The sequence below is a fragment of the Pteropus medius genome, unplaced genomic scaffold (assembly GCF_902729225.1).
Source record: "Pteropus medius unplaced genomic scaffold, Ma_sr-lr_union100, whole genome shotgun sequence".
Lineage (NCBI taxonomy): Eukaryota > Metazoa > Chordata > Mammalia > Chiroptera > Pteropodidae > Pteropus > Pteropus medius.
Genome location: NW_024352787.1, coordinates 2,533,411 through 2,553,155, shown reverse-complemented (window position 1 = coordinate 2,553,155; position 19,745 = coordinate 2,533,411). Strand labels below are relative to the sequence as shown.

General features: G+C 34.4%; 1 protein-coding gene across 3 annotated transcripts in view; it reads left to right on the top strand.

Annotated features, from left to right (window-relative positions):
- The window catches only part of NALCN (sodium leak channel, non-selective), a 277,480-nt gene that overhangs the window by 82,962 nt on the left and 174,773 nt on the right, over nucleotides 1–19,745 (top strand). For all 3 annotated transcript variants that reach the window (XM_039849049.1, XM_039849048.1, XM_039849051.1), the window contains exons 8-10: nucleotides 9,948–10,090; nucleotides 10,224–10,328; nucleotides 16,289–16,375. In XM_039849049.1, the coding sequence (XP_039704983.1) occupies nucleotides 9,948–10,090; nucleotides 10,224–10,328; nucleotides 16,289–16,375 (335 nt within the window). The remainder of the gene's footprint in view (nucleotides 1–9,947; nucleotides 10,091–10,223; nucleotides 10,329–16,288; nucleotides 16,376–19,745) is intronic.

Below are 19,745 nucleotides of genomic sequence, written 5' to 3'. Positions count from 1 at the left end.
GATGAATAATAACAGCAATGTTATAAGGAATAGAAGGAAGGAACAAGGAGTACTTTATTATAAGGTACCAATATGATCTATTAAGTGGTACGGTGTAATTTGAAAATGGATTTTAATTGGTTGTAAATGTATATTTTAAACTCCAAGGCAATAACTAATTTTTTTTAAAAAGTGTAAAAATATGCTAAGTGAGGAGTAAAAATGAAATTATATAAAATAATTAATACCAGAGAAGACAAAATAGAAACAAAGAACTAGTGCAATGAAAATAGTTATAAATATGGTACATATTAATTCATGTGTATGACATTTTAAGTGTGAATGATATAAATATACCAATTAAAAGACAGAAACTAAGAGAGTAGATAAAAAGGAAATACCCAATCATATGTTGTCTACAGGGAATCCATCCATAAAGACACAGGATGATTAAAAGTAAAAATATGCCAAGCTAACACTAATGAAAAGAAAACTAGAGTAGCTTTATAAATTTTAGACAAAGCTGATTTCAGAATGAGAAAAATTATTAGGGAGAAAGAGGAATGTTGCATAATTATATAGGGGTTAATTATCCAAGAAAACATAACAATCTTTAGCACGTATGCACCTAACAACAGAGCATCAAAAACATTATTTCTTTCCCACTTGAGGTATAGATTTAACAAAATCTCAATCAAAATCCCAGCAAGTTGTTGTTATAGATATTGACAAGCTGAGTTTATACGGAAAGGAAGAAAAATATCTGAACAGACATCTTACCAAAGAAGATATACAGATGGCAAAAACTCTAATGAAAATATTCGCGACATCATTTGTAATTAGAGAATTGCAAAGTCAAATGAGACACTATTACATACCTATCAGAATGGCCAAAATCCAAAACGCTGACAACGACAAATGCTGGTGAGAATGTGAAGTAACAGAAACTTTCATTCATGGTTGATGGGAATGCTAAAACTAGTACAGGCACTTGAGAAGACACTTTGCCATTTTTTTTTACAAAGCTAAGTCTTACTATATGATCCAACAAATGTGTTCCTATGTATTTACCCAAAAGAGCTGAAAATGTCATATATCCACACAAAAATCTGCATGTGAATGTTTATAGCAACTTTATTCATAATTGATGAAAACTGGAAGCAACCAAGATGACCTTCCATCAGGCATAACTTGAGATAAGCAAACTATGGTACATCTATAAAAAGAAATATTATGCAGTAGTAAAAAGAAATGAGCTGTCAAGCCATCAAGAGACACAGAGGAACAGTAGATACATATTGCTAAGTGAAAGAAGCTATTTTTAAAAGGCTACATACTATAAATTCCAACTCTATGACATTCTAAAAAAGCAAAACTATAGAGACAGTAAAAGGATCAGTGGTCATCAGGGGTTCAGAGAGGAGGAGTGAGGGTTGAATAGGTGGAGCACGATGGATTTTTAGGATGATGAAACTATCTTGTATGATACTGTAATAATGGATACATGATATCATGCATTTATCAAGATCCATCCAACTGTACAACACAAGGGGTGAACTCTGATATAAACTACAAACTTCAGTTAATATTATATCAACATCGGCTCATCGATTGTAACAAATGTTCCACCCTAATGTAAAACATTAATAATAAGGGAAAGTGCATATAGAGAGAGGATAAATGGGAATTCCCTGTACTATTTGCTCAATTTTTCTGTAAGCCTAAAACTGCTCTAAAAAATAAAGTATGTTGATTTTTTAAACTGAATTTGTTACTATTCTTATCTCGCATTCTTATCTCACCTATGTAAAATTCTAGCTTACAGTGGAAATGGTTGCCAAATAGAAGTACATAGTATTTCTTGCTTCCTTAGTAACACAGCTTTAAATACACCCAAAATGTTTTTTCAATCTTAATAAATCTAAAATTAAACCTGTGACACATCTAAAATTAAATCTAAAGCATGTTTTTGAGCTTTAGGAATTTATGGAAGAAAGTAGACAGCAAATACAGGGAAAATTCTGTGAATATTTTTGAATACATAAATAAATGTGAAGATACATGACCCAAAATCCCCATGTATAGTTTTAAATTTTTAATAATTAGCTAATATTTCCTACTCAGTTATAACTATTAAATTATAATATTGATATTTTAACATATCATTGTAATTTTATATCAGTTTTTAAATTGATGTAATTAAACCTTTCATGGAAATTTTATATTTATCATAATGCAAATAAAAACTTCACTTCTAGTCAAAGCCAGATGTTATTTGTATTTCTTATATCCTATTTAATGTAGATTACATTTGGTCAATATAACCCAGGTATCTTTCTTTTTCCCACTTAGACCTGAATCAAATTTTAGTATGCTTCTCTGAAGAAAAAAGTCAAATTATTTATTTCCAAACTTGATTGATCTTCTGATCCTGTGCCTACTTACTAGTTCAGTCAGCCTTGATATTAAAAATAAAACAAATTCTTGCTATAGTGGCTATCATGAGGTAGACTAAACAAGTCTAGCTTAAAGTTCATCCTTACTTACATTGCTTGTGCATGATCATGTAGAAATATGAATTATGTGTATCTCAGAATATGAAGAAAAGAAAGTCAGTACTCTTTTCAAATACTTTACTTGGTTCTAATTTTGGGCTATTGTGAAATTTTAATGTCATAACTATTAACTCCCTTAAAATTACATGAAGTCTGGCCTTTTTGCCTTGATTTCTTTTAATCGTCGTTTCCAATAAATCTTTCAAAATTGGATGACAAAGCTAAAACATTCTAAAAGAAATCATATTTTTGACATGATATATTTTGCTTGCTTTATGACAAAGTAACATTTATTTAGTGTTTTAATGGTGACCAACAAATATCGTCATTGCCTTAGTCTGTCCATGGTAAGCTGAGACTCTGAATGGTTAATAGGCTGACCCAATGTCATATAGATAAGAAGCAGTAAACAGTTAATTAGGGAAAGTAACTGAAAGATAATTGTGACTAAGTGTATTTTTTTAAGTCAACTAAAAAATATAAATTTCCAAGAAGCTATTTTGATCTGAATTAGCTCCTCAAAGGCAGAGGGGTAACTGATATCTGTCAGAACCTCTCCTTCACTATTCTTACCTCCAACCTACATGGAAATTGCCCAGCCAGAAGCAAGGAGTGTTGTAGTTGGCATGTGGGCTCAGTGTCTTTGGAGTTCTACTTTAATACTTAAACTTTCCTGCCAATGTCAGCATCCAGCCTTGTCAACACTTTTTCCATTTGTGAACACTATAGTTAAAGCTTTCAGTTCTCCTTTTCTAGAAGTATTTTATATTTAGAACTTGGAAATTTAGAAATTTTCTGCATCTAAAGAAATACGTCTTAACTAATATTACTTATTTAAAAAGTTTAACTTAGATATATAAATATATATATATATATATATGCTTTTTCTATATGGCCTTTGATCTTATTGCCAAACTTTAGTGCTATGGACAATGAGGTTTAAGGGAACAGATAAAATGACTTCACCATTGTAGTAAGGGTGCGTCAAAAGAGCATTTAACCGTACAACATGAAACGAAACAAAACAAAAAAACAGGTTTCTTTTCAACACTTTGTTTCATGGTTCTGACAGAATCAGAGCCATGAACATGGACTACAGATGAGTCTATCTTCTTCTGTGTCTCCATGAATATATCAGCTGCCTCATTTTGATTCACACACAAAACCTGGAAAACTTGCAAAACGTGTGTTTGTGGTTTGTCTCAGAATAATTTAGAAACTACCTGTATAATTTTTGGTGAGGAAAATATTGTACTTTTTATTTTATTTAAAATATGTAAGATTTCTTTAGAACTTTGTTAATATATTTGTAATATCTCATTCTGAAAATTAAGATACTCCCAACCCCCTGTCTTCGGTACATGTATATACAGTCATCTTATAGAATTGCAAGAAGTAAAAAAAAATAAGATTTTTTTTCCAATATGTAATGGTTGAAACAAAAAATGATACACATTAATGTAATGGTACTATTGAGCTATTCACTGTGTGGCAAATACTTTATGTAAACAAATGAAATCTTAAGGTCTAGGCTTTTAGCCTTCAAAAATCTTTAAATGTAAATAAAATGTCAAATTCTAATGTATACTATTATAAATGTAGTTCAAAAATGCATTTATAGGTCTCTCCTTTGACCCCAAATTGTTTAACCTCCAAACAGTGTAAAGTAAGCTAAATTTTGATAAATCTCACAACTGTTTTTTCCTCTATGGTAAATGAGAAAATTCAATTTAGTTCAAAATAATTAATAGAAATCATATGCAAGGCCCTGAGCTAGGTGCTGTAGGACAAAAGCTACAGAATCAGAAAAAGACTATCAAGTTAAAAAAGGGGCTCTTTCACAGGGGCAATTTTGCCCACCGGGGATACTGGGCAATGTCTACAAATGTTTCTGGTTATCACACTTAGGGGATCTATTGAAATCTAGTGGGTAGAAGCCAGGGATCCTACAATGCACAGGACAGGCCCTCACAATGTAGCATTATCCAGCCCCCAATACTACTAGTGCCAAAGTTAAGTTAGTGTGTCAACTAAGCCAGTGGTGCCCCTTTGACTTATGCCACTGACACTTGAGGATTTAAGCAACAATGAGTTCTATCTAAATTCAAACTGACAGTATAACTTAGCTTTGAGTAGCTTCAACAAATTCTTTAAACTATGCAAGCTCGTTTTTTGTATTACTTCTGTGGCTTAACGAAAATATTGCTCCATGGAGCAGTTCTAGAATTTAAGAGTAAAATTTAAGTGGAGGACAAGTTATATGTATGAAATATAGCAAAACAAATGAAAAACAATGAAGCACACTCACCCCATCTTAAACAGGTTATATATCTAATAATGGAAATGTGCAAAGATAAAGCTCTTTACATGTGTTCTCATATTGATCACCCTTCAGAGTTGAATATTTAGTCATTGCAACTGTAGTTGAGAAAATAGGCACCTATTTGGAGTTTAGATAGGGATTATATCCTTCCACAGTTAAATCTTCTGATTAAGAGCAGTTCATTGAGGCATCAGTAGGTCAGACATTCATGTGTAGTGGTGGAGGAACATGTCAGTTTCTTTTCCCTTCCAAGCGAGGGGGATGCTCAAACTGGAATGTAGTAGAGGTAAAATCTATCAGCTGATCTTCAAAAAGGGCAAGAGCTTTTTGAAGAGCAGAGGCAGCCGGAGGAACAGAAAGAACAACTTAGAAAGAACAACTTAGAGCAACTTGAGGGAAACTGATGTTCTCGAGTGACAAGAGTATTGTCATTGTGCCCTCCACAAGTGAGATTCTGTTCCCAGGTAGGAAATGAAGTCTAAGAATCAATCCACATCAGGTTGTACATCAGGTTGGAAAAGTTAAAGGACCAAATAAGAAGACAAGCATCTGTAGCAGGATAATCTAAGTAGAATGAGGGTAACTTGTGCAAAGGTACTATAGGGAGTACTTCCAGACTCCTGTAATTTTCTGTGCTTTGCCAAGCCAAGAACAGATTCCAAAGGGACTGAGCCATAGCCGCATCCAATGAGATGAATTCTTACTGGCTGGAGAAGGTAACTAAAAGCTAATTGTGACTAAATGTAGTTTATTTGTTTGTTTGTTTTAAGGCAACTAGCAGAAAATAAATTTCCAAGAAGCTCTTTTGATCTGAGATTGGAGCAGTTAAAATTCAAAAACACTGCCCTGAGAATCCAGACATTGAGAGAGAGAAGATTTGTCCTATTAGAAGTTCTGAGTGTGGAATAAAGGTTATTATTGTTCAGAGTAAGGCTTAGTGTTCTTACTCATTCAACTATCTCAAGTCTACATCACCAACTGTAACTTCCCAAATTCTTTCACAATAGATCAGGTATCACCATCATTAGAATAGCACTACAGACATTTTGAGTCTGGAGAAGAGTTTAATGGTGGAACCCCAGGTTAGTAGCTTATTATTAGTTATCATCACAATTTTGCAGCCCTGTCATTTGAAAGCTGAATGGTTCAGTGGTATTTTGTAACCTATGACTAGAAGACATAATAGGGAATATTCCCAGGACACAGTTAATTTTCCACTTTTTTTTTTTTTTTTTTTTGGTGCGGAAAAAAAAAAGTCAGAAGACAGCCAAGCAGTAAATATAATTCTAAAGATAGTCAAAACAGATGGGAATATAATCTTGTTTAGAACTATACAAAAGTCCTCTACTGTGTCTCAATACATGCTGTCTGTAGAAGGTTCCAAGGTATTTATTTTCTAAATGTAGGCTTGTGGGTCTTCTTATCCAATAAATTCAAACCATCATTTGAAGACATAAGAAAAAATGAATAAAATTAGGAGAATTGATGAGCTGAGTATCATTGTCGTGATTCTATTTCTTACACAACTTAAATTTCTGCTTTGAGAGTTTGTGGTCTAAGAAAATTGTGCTACTCCAGGAGCTTCCTAGAGATATTTTTTGGAGCAGACTTTATTGTTCTCTGGAAAGAGAATATGTTCTATTCCTGGGTGCTATTGTAGAATCATTATTTACTTAACAAAAATGTGGTCTTTTCATCTAGAAACTTTAGTTCCATAATTAAGATGGACTAAAAGTATTCTGTAGTATATCTAGAAAAAATATTTTGTATGTATTAATATAATATTTTTTTGGAAATTTCCCATGATGGAGCAAACAATGGAGAAGGACTTTCCTGTTTATATGTAGCATGGGCTTTTGAATTTATATGTGTATTTTAAGTGAATTCTGAAAATCAGCAAGACATAAAATCAGTTATAAAATAATGTCTTTTGTTTTCAAATATTATAATCTCCACAGTGAGAAATAATTGATAAAAAATCAAATAATCGAGAAATATTTGTCTTAGTATGATAATTGTTTAACTCATCAATAATTCTTGAGTGTTTCTCAATACCAAGTCCAGTGAAAGATACAATTTTAACTTAAGAGTGCTAATACCTAGTGAGGAAGGGAGGCAAGGTAACAGAAATCAGTGTGGTAAGTGACATAATACAGATGATCTCAGGGCTCTTCAGGGGCACTGAAATCTTCAGGAGCACTGAGAATGGGCAATTAGTGTCGTTTGCAGGCAGAGGAGGTAAGCTGAGCTGCAGAGTAGTCAGCTAAGAGGACCAGAGAGAAGCACGGCCAGAAGGGTGAAGGGGATTCAGAGAGAGCAGGATGTGCAAAATAAGTTTGAGCAGTTGCAGTTTCTTAAGGTTATCCGCTCTCACAGAAAATAAGACTGTCACAAATTTGATTTTTGTCAATTTAAATATTAGTCAACAATTTGAAATTCTTTTTAAAATTGATTTTCTTTTCATATACTTTGCAAAGTCAGGAGTAGAAAACAATGAGGAAAGACCTGTTCTCTTATTCAATTGCCTTTTCTCCTGCAAATTTTAGTAACATCTTCAAAACTTTTGACCCAGTGTAATTCATATATATGGCAATCACTTTCTTCAACAGTTAGCATTTTCCTAGGGAGCTTTATGGTTACATTTTCATAAATATCGCATTCTTCTTATCAACAAACTCTACTCTTTGTGTGGCACTGTGTGTTCCTATTTCTTCTCCCTTTTCTGTGTCAAATTTAAGGAAAATGGAGTAAAACTTTCAAGATTAGAACATACTGTTTTTTTACAAATAGCATCTTCCCAGTGGATATAATAAAGAAGGATCTGAGAAGATAGAGGAAGGATAATTTTCAAAGTTCCTCTCAAATTTAATCTTATATTGACAAGTCCCTTATTTTACCTGTAAATACTCAATTGGTAAAGCTATTAAACTTTGATGGTAATTCATAATGTATTTCTGTAGCCACATTTCTGTTTTAATTCAAATAACTAGAAGAAAATAAGGGAAATAACTTGTTTTATGTTAAAATTGTACTTCATATTCAGTCCACAAAAGCAAGATTTTTAGCGTATTTGAATCATTAATGGAGTCACTTCTCTTTTCTGTTGATATTTTATTTTTTGTACATATTTTTCTTCTCAGAATTTTTTTCTTAAAAGTCATTTTCTTGCAAGAATTCCTCAATATACTATCAACTAAGCCACCATAGTCCCTTGGGGCAAAAAAAAAAAATGTACTTTATTCAAATTAAGGCTGATAAGAGAAACTATGCTCTTTTTAAAGTCCCAGTCTTGAGCAGAAGAAAATATAAGTAACATAGTAAAGAAAAAGAGTTTAAGATCTGGAGTCATTGATACGAGTTCAGTTCCTGGTTCTATCACTATCTACCTCAGGCAAATTCATTAACTAGGGACCTTCACTTTCCTTTTCTATATAAAGAAAATATCTGCCCTTTTACCCACCCTCTCATCTGCTTGACTAATTAGACAGAGATTTCTTTGACATTTAAGTATATAAAAGAGCCTTGAAACTAAACATGTTTTACAAATATTAGTTGTTATGGCAAAGACTTAATCAGTGTGCAAAATATTATTCTTCAAGTGAGAGGCAGTACATATGTGAAGTTTTATTTCTCCATTTACCAAGTAGGAATATGCTTTCCTTCTTCCTCAGCTTTTCTTTCAAGCCATTTTATTTCCTTTTGTCCTTATTTACTGCTAGACTTTTCTGCTGCTCTGTATGCTGTGGTATTCACTGATGCTCTGATTATTCTTGCTGCAAGCACAGGCCCAGAGAGACTCGATCCTCAGCCAGCTTTAGTAACTCCCTTCTTAGTCTAGACATTTTATCATATGCATGTTCTAGTTTTAAATTTCTGTGTGGTTAGAACCTATATAGGTGGATATTGGCTTCATATCCTATAATAATTTAACTCATTAAAGCAGTGGAAATTATTGAGGTGCAGATTTTACCAGTTTTATGAATAATAACACATATCATATTTGTCTTACAATTTTAATTAGGTATTATTATTTCTGTTTTCTCACAAAATAATATTAAGCAATTATTTTCCATTTTTAAATAATAATATCTAAAATGTTTTAAGTACTCACCATATGCCAACACCTTACAGAAATGAAATTATTTAATCCTCACAACACTATGAGGTATGTGTTGTTATTATTTCCCTGTTTTACAGATGGGAAAGCTAAACCATAGAAAGCATATCAAGAGACAGGATTTCATCACAGTTAAATATTTACATCCTTTTTTTCAGAGTGAATGGGTTAATTATTATTATCTGTACATCCTTAGACAAATTAATTACCCTTATGTGCTTTAGTTTTCCCATCTATAAAATAGGGAAATAATAGCACACACCTCATAATATTGAAAGAATTAAACAGTCTTTTCTCTGAATGACATATTAGGCTCTCTTAAATATATTTTCAAAAATCTGCCCACATATTGTTCATTTTCCTTTTTTTCATTATCAGTAATATTTTCAATGAGACAATTCTCTCAGAAAATACAAAGTACTATTTGATGATTTAATACCTTACATTTTGCTATTCAGCAAACTATGGCATCCAAATATAGGTTTCAACATTTTAATTTTTGGAGCCTAAGTAAGACACTTTGGTCTCCCAATGAGAAAGTGATTTCAAATGAAGCCCAGTTCCCAGATTTATTTTATTCTAGTTAAAACTATAGCAAATGCTTTTCAGCATACTATAAGTATTAAGCCCCAAGTGGCAACCTTACATGGTACACATTCTTTTTTATATCTTTACTTCATTTGAACGTTCATTTCCTTTTCTACATTCTTAAATGCATTTAACAGCTAAAGATACAAGATAAAGTTATTTTATTGCTAGAGCTATTAAAATTGCCCTGGCTTGAAGTCAAAAACAACTTTTATCAGAATCCTAAGGATAAGAACAATAAAACGTTGCATGCCACTTCAGTCCCTTGAGAAGGGCTTTTGTCTTTGAGAAAATGACGTGAATTAATATTGATTGCTTTTCTGGAAAACAATTTCTCATTTCAAAAGTTCACCATAACTCAGTCTGCTCTCTTCTCTCTCGACAGGCACCAGTATATTCACAGTCTACGAGGCTGCCTCCCAGGAAGGCTGGGTGTTCCTCATGTACAGAGCAATTGACAGCTTTCCTCGCTGGCGTTCCTACTTTTATTTTATCACTCTCATATTCTTCCTTGCCTGGCTTGTTAAGGTACTGCAAAAAAATTTGTCCTCATAAAATCTATGTTTTTTGACAGTTTCTGCAGAACTTTTGGTTATTTTCAGTTGCCCTCTGCTTCCTCATTTCTAGTCTTTGGTAAATGTGGTTTGTAATTTTCTTTCAGAATGTGTTTATCGCCGTCATCATTGAAACATTTGCAGAAATCAGGGTGCAATTTCAACAAATGTGGGGCTCGAGAAGCAGTACTACTTCAACAGCTACTACGCAGGTATAGTATCAGGAGACGGTGTTGCAACCCATTCGAACATGGGCACGCAATCCTCATCATCCATGAGACTCAATGGAACTTGAGGGAGCCCTGTTAAAATGTCCTTCTACAGTCAGAGTCACTGAGGGAGTTGTTGAAAAATAGAAGTGCAAGGGTCTAAACCCAGAATAAACAAACCAGGCTTTCTGGGTGATAAGGCAAGGGCACCTATATTTTTTCAGCTCCATGGATGGATGTGATACAAAACTAAGATTGTCCCACATTTATTACACACTTTTGATTTGATTCTGCCATCACAAGTCCTCGAAGAGCTTGCAGATAAAATATGGAAACTGTAATTTCCTGTTTTTATAAATACTTATTCATGTAATTGGAAACCAATACAATGGCACGTGGTATAGGATTAGAATATTTGAAATGGAAAATATATTTCATTCAGAATGATTCAACCCCAAATGCAAGCCTGTGATTTTTAAAGAATCACTATATATTCAGGAGGGTTCTCCTGTGCTCCCAAGAAATTGGAAGTGCTATGGAATTTGACTAAAAGCGTCAGGGCAGTTATTACGTAAGACAGGAATTCAGATCCAATGACTTTGTTTTTATTTTTGGTTTAGTTTTGTGTATCTGGTTTTGTTTTTGTTTTTTTGTTTTTTTTTTTTTTTTTTTTTTTGGTGTTTAGAAAGAAGGGCAGCTTTATATATCTTCTAGTATGAATCTTTATAAAGAGAAAATAAAAATTCACAAATTGAGAATGAAATTATTTTAATGCCTTGTAACTATTATTTTAACATTAAATTTTAAGAAAAATATAAGTTCGTAAATATTTATACAGATTTATTGGTACAAAGGAATTTGTGAAAGATCCAAGGTACAAATTTTATTTTGAAAATCTTCAAATCGAACTTTTAATAATTATATGCTAAAATGTTATTAAATGTGCTAATATTTGGAAAAACCTTATGTAGCATCTTTATGATATGAAAGTTTGAATTGTCTAGATGAAATTCATTATAGATTAAATAGTACTAATATTCAATTTTGACAAACGACTATTCATACTTCTATGAAAATTTTTTTTAAATATTATCTAGGTTATTTTACAGAAGGCATATAGGAAAACCTTCAAAGAATCAACCACATCTAGTTCTTATTTCTTCACTCATCTCTTTTAGTGAACTATGAGAAATAATAAGTTCCAAGTCCATTCTGACATGTCTTTTAATAACAGTAGGGTGACAATCTCTCAAAGGTGTGTTTTCTGCTATGTTTATATATATTGAGAACTAAATGGAATGTAGAACTATTAACTCAGCAACGAATTTACATCATGTTCCTGAGAGATGACCTAAAATGGTCATACTATGCTTTAAAATTATATTATGCTTATTAAGTAACTCTTATTTATAAAACCACAGCTGGAAAAGTACTGTTTGGAAGTGCCACCAAAATCAACCAGCAGTTATAATAGAAAGGAGATGTGAAGAGACTGTTAGCAGAGTTATACAAAGTTGTTTTGATGGAAAATTGTACTTAATCTGGAGGAATAAGTTGGTAATTCAGAGGTAATGAGTCTAGGTATTCAGCAGAGGTAATCACACAGAGAATTGTGAAAAACCTTCATTAAGAAAAGTGCTGTGGCTGAGGACCCGGTTGCTAGGCAACTGAATCTCCTGCAGCAGCCTCTTGGTAAAACACCACTTGGGCTGCCTGGCAACAGGCCCAGGCCCCGCCCAGCCCCTCCCAGCCACTTGGCAAGTGGCCCAGATGCTTTTATGTGTGTGGAAGGGATAGACATCATTTGCTGTGATTCTCTAGCATTTGTAAAATTTGACAGAACTCTGTGCACAAGAACACCTTGTTAAATGGTTTAAAACACTAAATCACAAGTTTCTAATTCTAATAAAACAGATAGGCTTTAAATAATTAAAATAAGGATGGTTATTGTATTGCAAACACACAGCTGTTCAAAAATGAAGCCAGTTCTTGCCTTTCTGTAGAATTTGGAACATTTGCAATTTGATATGTAAGTTATCCTTATAGAAGTGCTGAGAGTCTTGGGCTTGGTGAACCTGTTGATGTCTATGGACTTCTCCAGAGGGCTGTGTGTGTAGAAAGAAAAATGATACACATTAACAGGATAGGGAAGGGGCTCTCTGACATCTTAAGCAGTTCAATAGGAATCGACTGACTGATATGGACTGTTCAGGGGCAAAAGAAAATCAGTTATGAGAACTATTTTTTGTTTAAATAGGAGGCAACCTGCCTCTGAGTCACAGCATAGAAACAAATTACAGAAAAAATAATGCCAGAGATCTCATGGAGATCATGATACAAAATGTAACAGGAAAATCAAAGAAAAATAATGTAGAAATTTTCAGATTAGTAATCATTAATTTGCCTGAATTCTGATGAGGATGGTGACCTTCATACCTGCATAATTATTAGACAGAGATCACTGTTGCCACATGCTCAGTTGTATGTTGGGGTAAAGCGCAAGAGAGTCATACATCTATGATATAGTGGCCCCCTGTGTCAGTCAACAATAGGACTACCTATGCCACAGGTTTCTCAGGATATTGCCCCAGAACTGGATGTTGGGATGTGCAGATGTGCTAGTAGATAATGTTCTGGTTATAGTATCCTTCCTGTCTGGATCTTCACTCTCATTCCTTAGATGCTTCACCTCAGATATCTACTGCTAGTCATATGGTCTTCTGATCTAGCCAGATTCATGGTAAAGATGAGCTTATCTCACTTTGTCTGGAATAGAACTGAAAGAGCTACTAAACTTTAGTAGTAGGCTACTTTTTTATTTACAGTGATAAGAGACACAAGGAAGGCTCTGGCAATCAATACATACCTAACTTTTATATATGGATTGCGGTCCAATAGGGTTACATTATAAGATTGTTAAGTAAATATTCTAATTGTCTAAAGAGAGTAATAATTTCTGGATTTGTAATTATCTCTTATTCAGCACCTTTGCTGGCCCATGTTTTCTGAATTAATGTTCCCCAATTAAAACAGAAGACTGATAAAGTTGATGTAGGATAAAAGGACACTTATGAGTTCTTCCTTTGTAGTTCCATGAAAATTCTTAACATATGCGTCTCTACAATTTCTGTATGCAATACTGGGTTAAAAGCAGACATGCATAGGTGAAAAGACATATGATCAAAAATAGAAAGAATCTCTTCTCCAAAAAAGACTACGTATAACATAATGCTCAAAGACAATGCTTCAGTAAAAAATGTATTTACTGTATTCTAAGAGCGTTGATTTCCACATGAACATACACCATTAAAATAAGTGAGAAAGCAATTTAATGAAAGCGGTTTCTGGAAGGACTATTCTAGCATGGTACAATGGTGAGCTCCTTCTAAGAAGGAACCATAGTAATGGAATATAACACATTCATCATAGGAAGCCATATACGAGAATTCAATTTTGTGAAGCTGAGCGATTGAATATATCATTGAATAATGAAATCAAGTCAAGTGCCCATTCTCATTATTTTGTGTAATAATGACTATTGCCTATTTTTAAAAGGACAATCATTTTGAAAGAATCCAAAGAGCATAATAATGTCAAAATAAATTTTAGATTTTTCTCTGCATTACCGTGTGTGTGAGAGAGAGAGACAGAAAGAGAGACAGAGACAGAGACAGAGACAGACAGAGACAGAGAGAGTGCTGCAAGAGATAAAAAGCCCCAAATAAGTGGCTTATGTAAAATAGAGTTCTTTTCTTTTTCATATAAAGTTGGAGGAGGTCATTTAGAGTTAGTATGGTGGTCTGTGTTGCCACGGATCCTGACTCTTTATACCTATTTTATTCCACCTTGCATAACCTCCATTCCCAAAGTTGCCTCTCAAAATAAGTTGTCTGCTAGAACCCTATCCCTCACATCATGTTCCAAAAAGCAGGAAGGAAAACAATAGAAAGTCTCTGCTTACATGTCATAGACCAGTATGTAATTACGCGGTCAAGATTAGCTTTGAAAAAGGAAACAATTAGTTCTTTTGTTTTGTTTTGTATTTGTTTTATTTTGTTTTGTTTTGGTATCCTAGTGGTCCCATAAATTTTTCTTACTTTGGAAGATGGGGACAAGAGATATAGAGGGAGAGGTGGCAGCTCCTGCTTCTGCCACACTCCCCTGAGAGAGAGTCCTTGAGGATTCCTGGCTTCAGATATCCCATCATCTGTGTCACATAGCTACTGTTACATTAACCAATCTAAATGTTTCATAATTTCAGGAACTAAAAAGAAATTGAACGTGTTTGCATTTCTTTCACTTTATTCCATACAAAAAGTGACCTTGAGAGAACACTTTTATAACAATTAAATTAATTCATTTGATTTTGGTCTACAGGAAAAAATAATTTAGTAGAAAAAAATGAGTCTGCTACTGATCAAAGCAAATATATACCCAAATGATCTTTTGTGCCATGATAAGAGAGTAGAAGATGCCTGTACAGACGGTTTTTAGCTATGATTGACAGAATTGCTTCTGTCTTTTTCCACTTAAAAGGAGAATCCCGGAATTTTGACAGAAACTTTAGAAGGCACTTTAACAGGTTTGCTTTCAACCAATGTTTGTATTCTCAGAATGAGATTATTCCTGAGGGAAGTGCTTCATTCTACCACTAAGAATACCTTTTAAAATTTATTCCAAAAGGAATTAGAATCCTTTGAATTTTTGATTAGAATCAAAGAATTTTTGTGTAAATGTATACCTCCATTTTAAAAATAGTATGTGGTCTGTGAATTTTGGCTCTTGTCTCTCACTCCCTCGCTTATTTTGTAGAGAGCAAGTTTTTTTTCTGCAAATGATTCCCTACCTCCACAACCAGGAGTTTGAAATTATATATTCTAGCTAATAGAATTTTTGTATCATCTCATATTTCCATCAACAATTACTCTTTTGAACAGAGTCAAACTAACATGAGGACATAAATAAATATGAAACAGTGACCTCGGGCAGAAATAAAACAGAGTGCTTGTAGTTAGCGTCTTTTCTCAGAAAAATAAAAATCCTTTATTTAACCTTATACCACTACCACCTCAATACACACACACACACACACACACACACACACCACTGAGACTGGAAAGAAAATATATTAATAGGAAAATATAAGTGGGAAATGTCTTCCAGCTGAGAGTAATATTGACAGATGATTAGTTTTTGAGGTAGCAGAAATTCAGTAAGATAATAACCTAGACACGCAACAATCTAGATACCCAATTCAATGAATGTCAGATTTTAGTATCCTGTACTATAGTATCCTATCCTAAATTTCACTTATGTATTTGAAGCCAAAAGAAACTACTTTAACCCCTTTATAAATATGTACATATTTCTGCTGAGCAGATTAATTTGGCCTAGTTTCAAAAATTTCACAAAGTCTATTAAGTGATGTGTCAGTTTCCTGTCATTCAAATAACACCAACCTCTATCCCTATGTCACATGCGCACTTCTTATATTATTTATCCTCAGAATATTTTTCTATTGACTCAGTGAGAAATGCCCACTAAATAAAGATAAAAATTCACCACTTCTAATAAAAATACACCAGACACATGCTTTGGAATTGTAATTTTCATTTTCTTTCAGATCTTTAATCAATCGATATAATGGGGATTAAATACCTACTTAAAAGTCTTGTGGAGAAGAATAATTGGGCAATTTTATGCAAGACATATGTAAGACGGAGAGGACATGATACATAGCAAGTGCTCAATAAATGCAAGCTATTACCATTATTATTACTATTATTCGCTTAAGTTTTCAGTGTTAAAATGAACATAATTGGAATGACTCATGTTTTAAATATAAATCCGTAAGAAGACAAGTCTTTGATACCATGAAAATGTAAAAGCCTGAGGACATAGAGTTACGGTTTTCAATGTTCCTTATTAAGTGTCTCTGACTCATCTCCCTCTTTGTCTTGAAGATGTTTCACGAAGATGCTGCTGGCGGATGGCAGCTTGTTGCCGTGGATGTCAACAAGCCCCAGGGACGTGCCCCAGCCTGCCTCCAGGTGCAGTATAATGCCATTTTTAAAACTAAACCAACAAAGGTCTCAGACTTTCATTTTATAAAAGAAAATCCACAGCTCTCCAAACTATAGATCTGCCCAAATTTATGGTCCTGGAGTCAGGGACAATATTTTAATACATCTTGTATTCCCAGGACCTACCACTGTTTTAGGATACACAGTAGAGATTTGGTAGCTGTTGAATACATGCGCATAGGTAATAGCGTGCCAGGAGTATTGAATCAGTGAAAAATTTTGTTGTCATATTAAATCTTATAAAAATATTCTTCTATAAAGGCCAGAATTATTTGGATGAGGGTTGTCATGACACATTTCAGTTGAGTCCCTCAGTGAGTACCTGGGAAGGAAGGTTCTTAATAGGTAATGTGGTTTTCTGCATCTGCAAGCACTCTGAGCAACGTGTCATAATAAAGTGCTTCCAAAACAAAGTGCACCTGCAGCAAGCACGAGGCAATGGGATTGCAAGTGGCCCCAGAGTCCTGGGAAGTGACCAGGGGATAGGCCATCGGATCTCTGGCCTGTGGACTTTCTGGACTTATCGTCTGCTTCGAACTCCTTATAAAGCCCAATCAACTTTTCTCCAGTGGACCACACTGGCATCTTCTCGTGCTTTGTTCCCCCTCTCTGCACCCAAATATCAGTAATTCTTTCACATTCCCAAGAGTGGCACCCCTACCACTCCATGGTATCTTCTTTATTTTCATTAACTTCCTCTTCAAGGGCAAAAAGGCACGCAGCCCCACTGTGGGGACAGAAAACCTATCTCTTCCTCTTCAAGAATGTTATTCCACACTCCCTTAGGTTTTCAGTTACAAATCCTCTTCTTACAAGGGGTGCTTTTTAATAGGTCTTCATATCCCTCCCATAATTTGGAGAAGGGTTTTTCAGCTGCTTCAAGATGAGGACACACCTTCTTTCTTTCTTTTAGATCTTTCTCCAAGTGATGACTTGTGTATTTCAAGAACTGGTGCATAAGAAGCAGAATATTGTACTCTGAACCATTACTGTGGGCTGTGTTTTTATAGCTGTTTAATCATATAGTTATTTTGTTTCTATCAGTTAAAAGGATAGCAGTTAAAAGGACGGCAGGGGAAAAGAGGAAGGGTTGAATATTGATAATATTTGATATTATTTTGTAGCTCTCAGTCTGTTGTATATTTAATGGTGACAAGTGCCACCAGTAATTCAACTACTGCAACTACCTCTCCTACTACTATTCTCCTAGTAGTAATAACAACAATTGTAGTTGCAGTGGTAGCTTCTTGCTTAAAAAGCACTTTCACTTACTGTATCCGACAATCTGTCAACTGATATTTATTGACACTAAGACCATCCTTAATAAGACAAGCACAGCCCCTATGCTCATGGAGCTTACAAGGCATTTCCAGGTGGGAGGAGAAAAACCAGCATTGAACTAGCAGTTACCAGAGCAATGGTGATTTTAAAGATGCAACGCAGGATACCATGGGAATATACATTTTGGAGTTCACTCTCTTCGGCTGAGAGGTCAGAGAAGGTATTAAACTGAGACCAAGAGAATAAGGGAGGGAGTGACCAAGCTTGAGGCTCAATACAGCCCTGTGAGGTAGGAGGACTGGCATGTTCTCCCCACCTTTAAGATGGGGAAGTGGAGACTCAGAGGATCTGGGAAAGTCTCCTGAAGTTACAATTATACCTCAACCAATGGGGAGGCCAAGACATGGACCTGGGTCTTTCAATTCCTAGACCCATCCTTTTTCCAGCTGAAAAAAATATGCCAAGGAAACATAAGTTTGTAATAGAAATAAACCATCAGGCCTGCTATGAGTACCAAGTCAGAGTCCTGCTAGACCCTTAATGCATCGCTTAAAAATCTTTTGAATTCTTGTTAATAGATGCCTCGAGTTTGCAATCTGGAATTAGGAAGCCACTTAGTTTCCTCATCTCACAGATTTGAAATGACAAAAGATAAATGCAAGGAGAGTATAGTGGAGGGGACAGCACTGAGCAGGGATATAGGAAAGTAAAGGTCGGTGGAGAGGCAGGTAAAGGTTGGGCTAGAAGTGTGTAGATTGAGGATCCAAGACCTGCATATCAGTCATGTGTTGTGAATATGGCAACTTGATAAGTTTTATGAATGATGATACATTTGTTTGAAACTAGGGGAGATGGAAGTCAGACATTTTCGTATGAAGGAGGTTCCATTCAGCTCAGCTTCACATGTTTCACCCTAAGTCATGCTTTCCAGAAGGATCCGACTTGAAAGAGTATGGATGAAAAGTGGTATGACCAAGAGATCATCTATTTATAGTGGGCATGAGTTGTAGAAAAGAGAGTACATTTTCATGTCTGAGTGAAAAATTAATCATTAATTAATTAAAAGAGCAAGAAACAAAATAATTAGGTAAAAAAATATTTTAAATAAAATAGGCATGAAATACTCAACTTTTACTAATGATTAATGCCATCTAAAACTAAACAGAAAAATTTTCATCTGAACTATCCACTTATTCAGTGTCTAGGATTATAATGACATCTCACTCTCAAGGACAAACAGTAGCATATAATCACTATTTTTTTAATGAGCAAAAGGTGTATATGTTCTCCTAAAACATATGTTAAACTATAGAAACAAAACAAAAAGTGTTTACTTTAATTCCTTCCAATTTATCCTCCCTCATTCCTTTTCCAGAGGTAACCTAGAGGTTAATGTTAACAGCCAATTCTTCTAAGACCCTTTACTCCCTCATTTACACATAATATCCCTTATCAAACAGCATCTCCACCTTCAGGAGCCACTGTAGTTTTCACTCCATGACAGTCGAGAGCATAACAGTCACGGTCACTGCCATGACCGTGACTGTTATGCTCTCGACTGTCATGGAGTTAACCTATAACTAACACATAGAAGATGCTCAACTGGTGTTTGCTAAAAGAGAGAACAATACCAAGGATATAATGACTCAGAAATTTCTTGACCTATGAAAGGACTTACCTGACTTCTCACTTAGAAGCAACTCTATTTTTCCTTGCGGTCTTGTCTCTAGGAACTAGAAAGTGAGTGGATTACGGCAATAACACTATATCTATAAAAGCATTTATTTCTAGGTCTAAATCAAGTAGTACATTGGGAGTTTGTTTTCACAAAGTACTTCTCAAAGTTTGTATGGCTTTGGGTAACCAAAAGGTTGGATATTCTTGCCAGCATATCTCTTCTGAAACATGGTGGCAGAGGCTTGACAGGACATAACTGTCACTTCTTTTATGTCTCAGCATTTTCAGAATTCTCTTTATCTTCTTGAGCATGTAAAATAAATAGGTCTATGTTTAGAAATGCAGTCTTAGTTGAATATATAACATAGTTGAAAAAAAA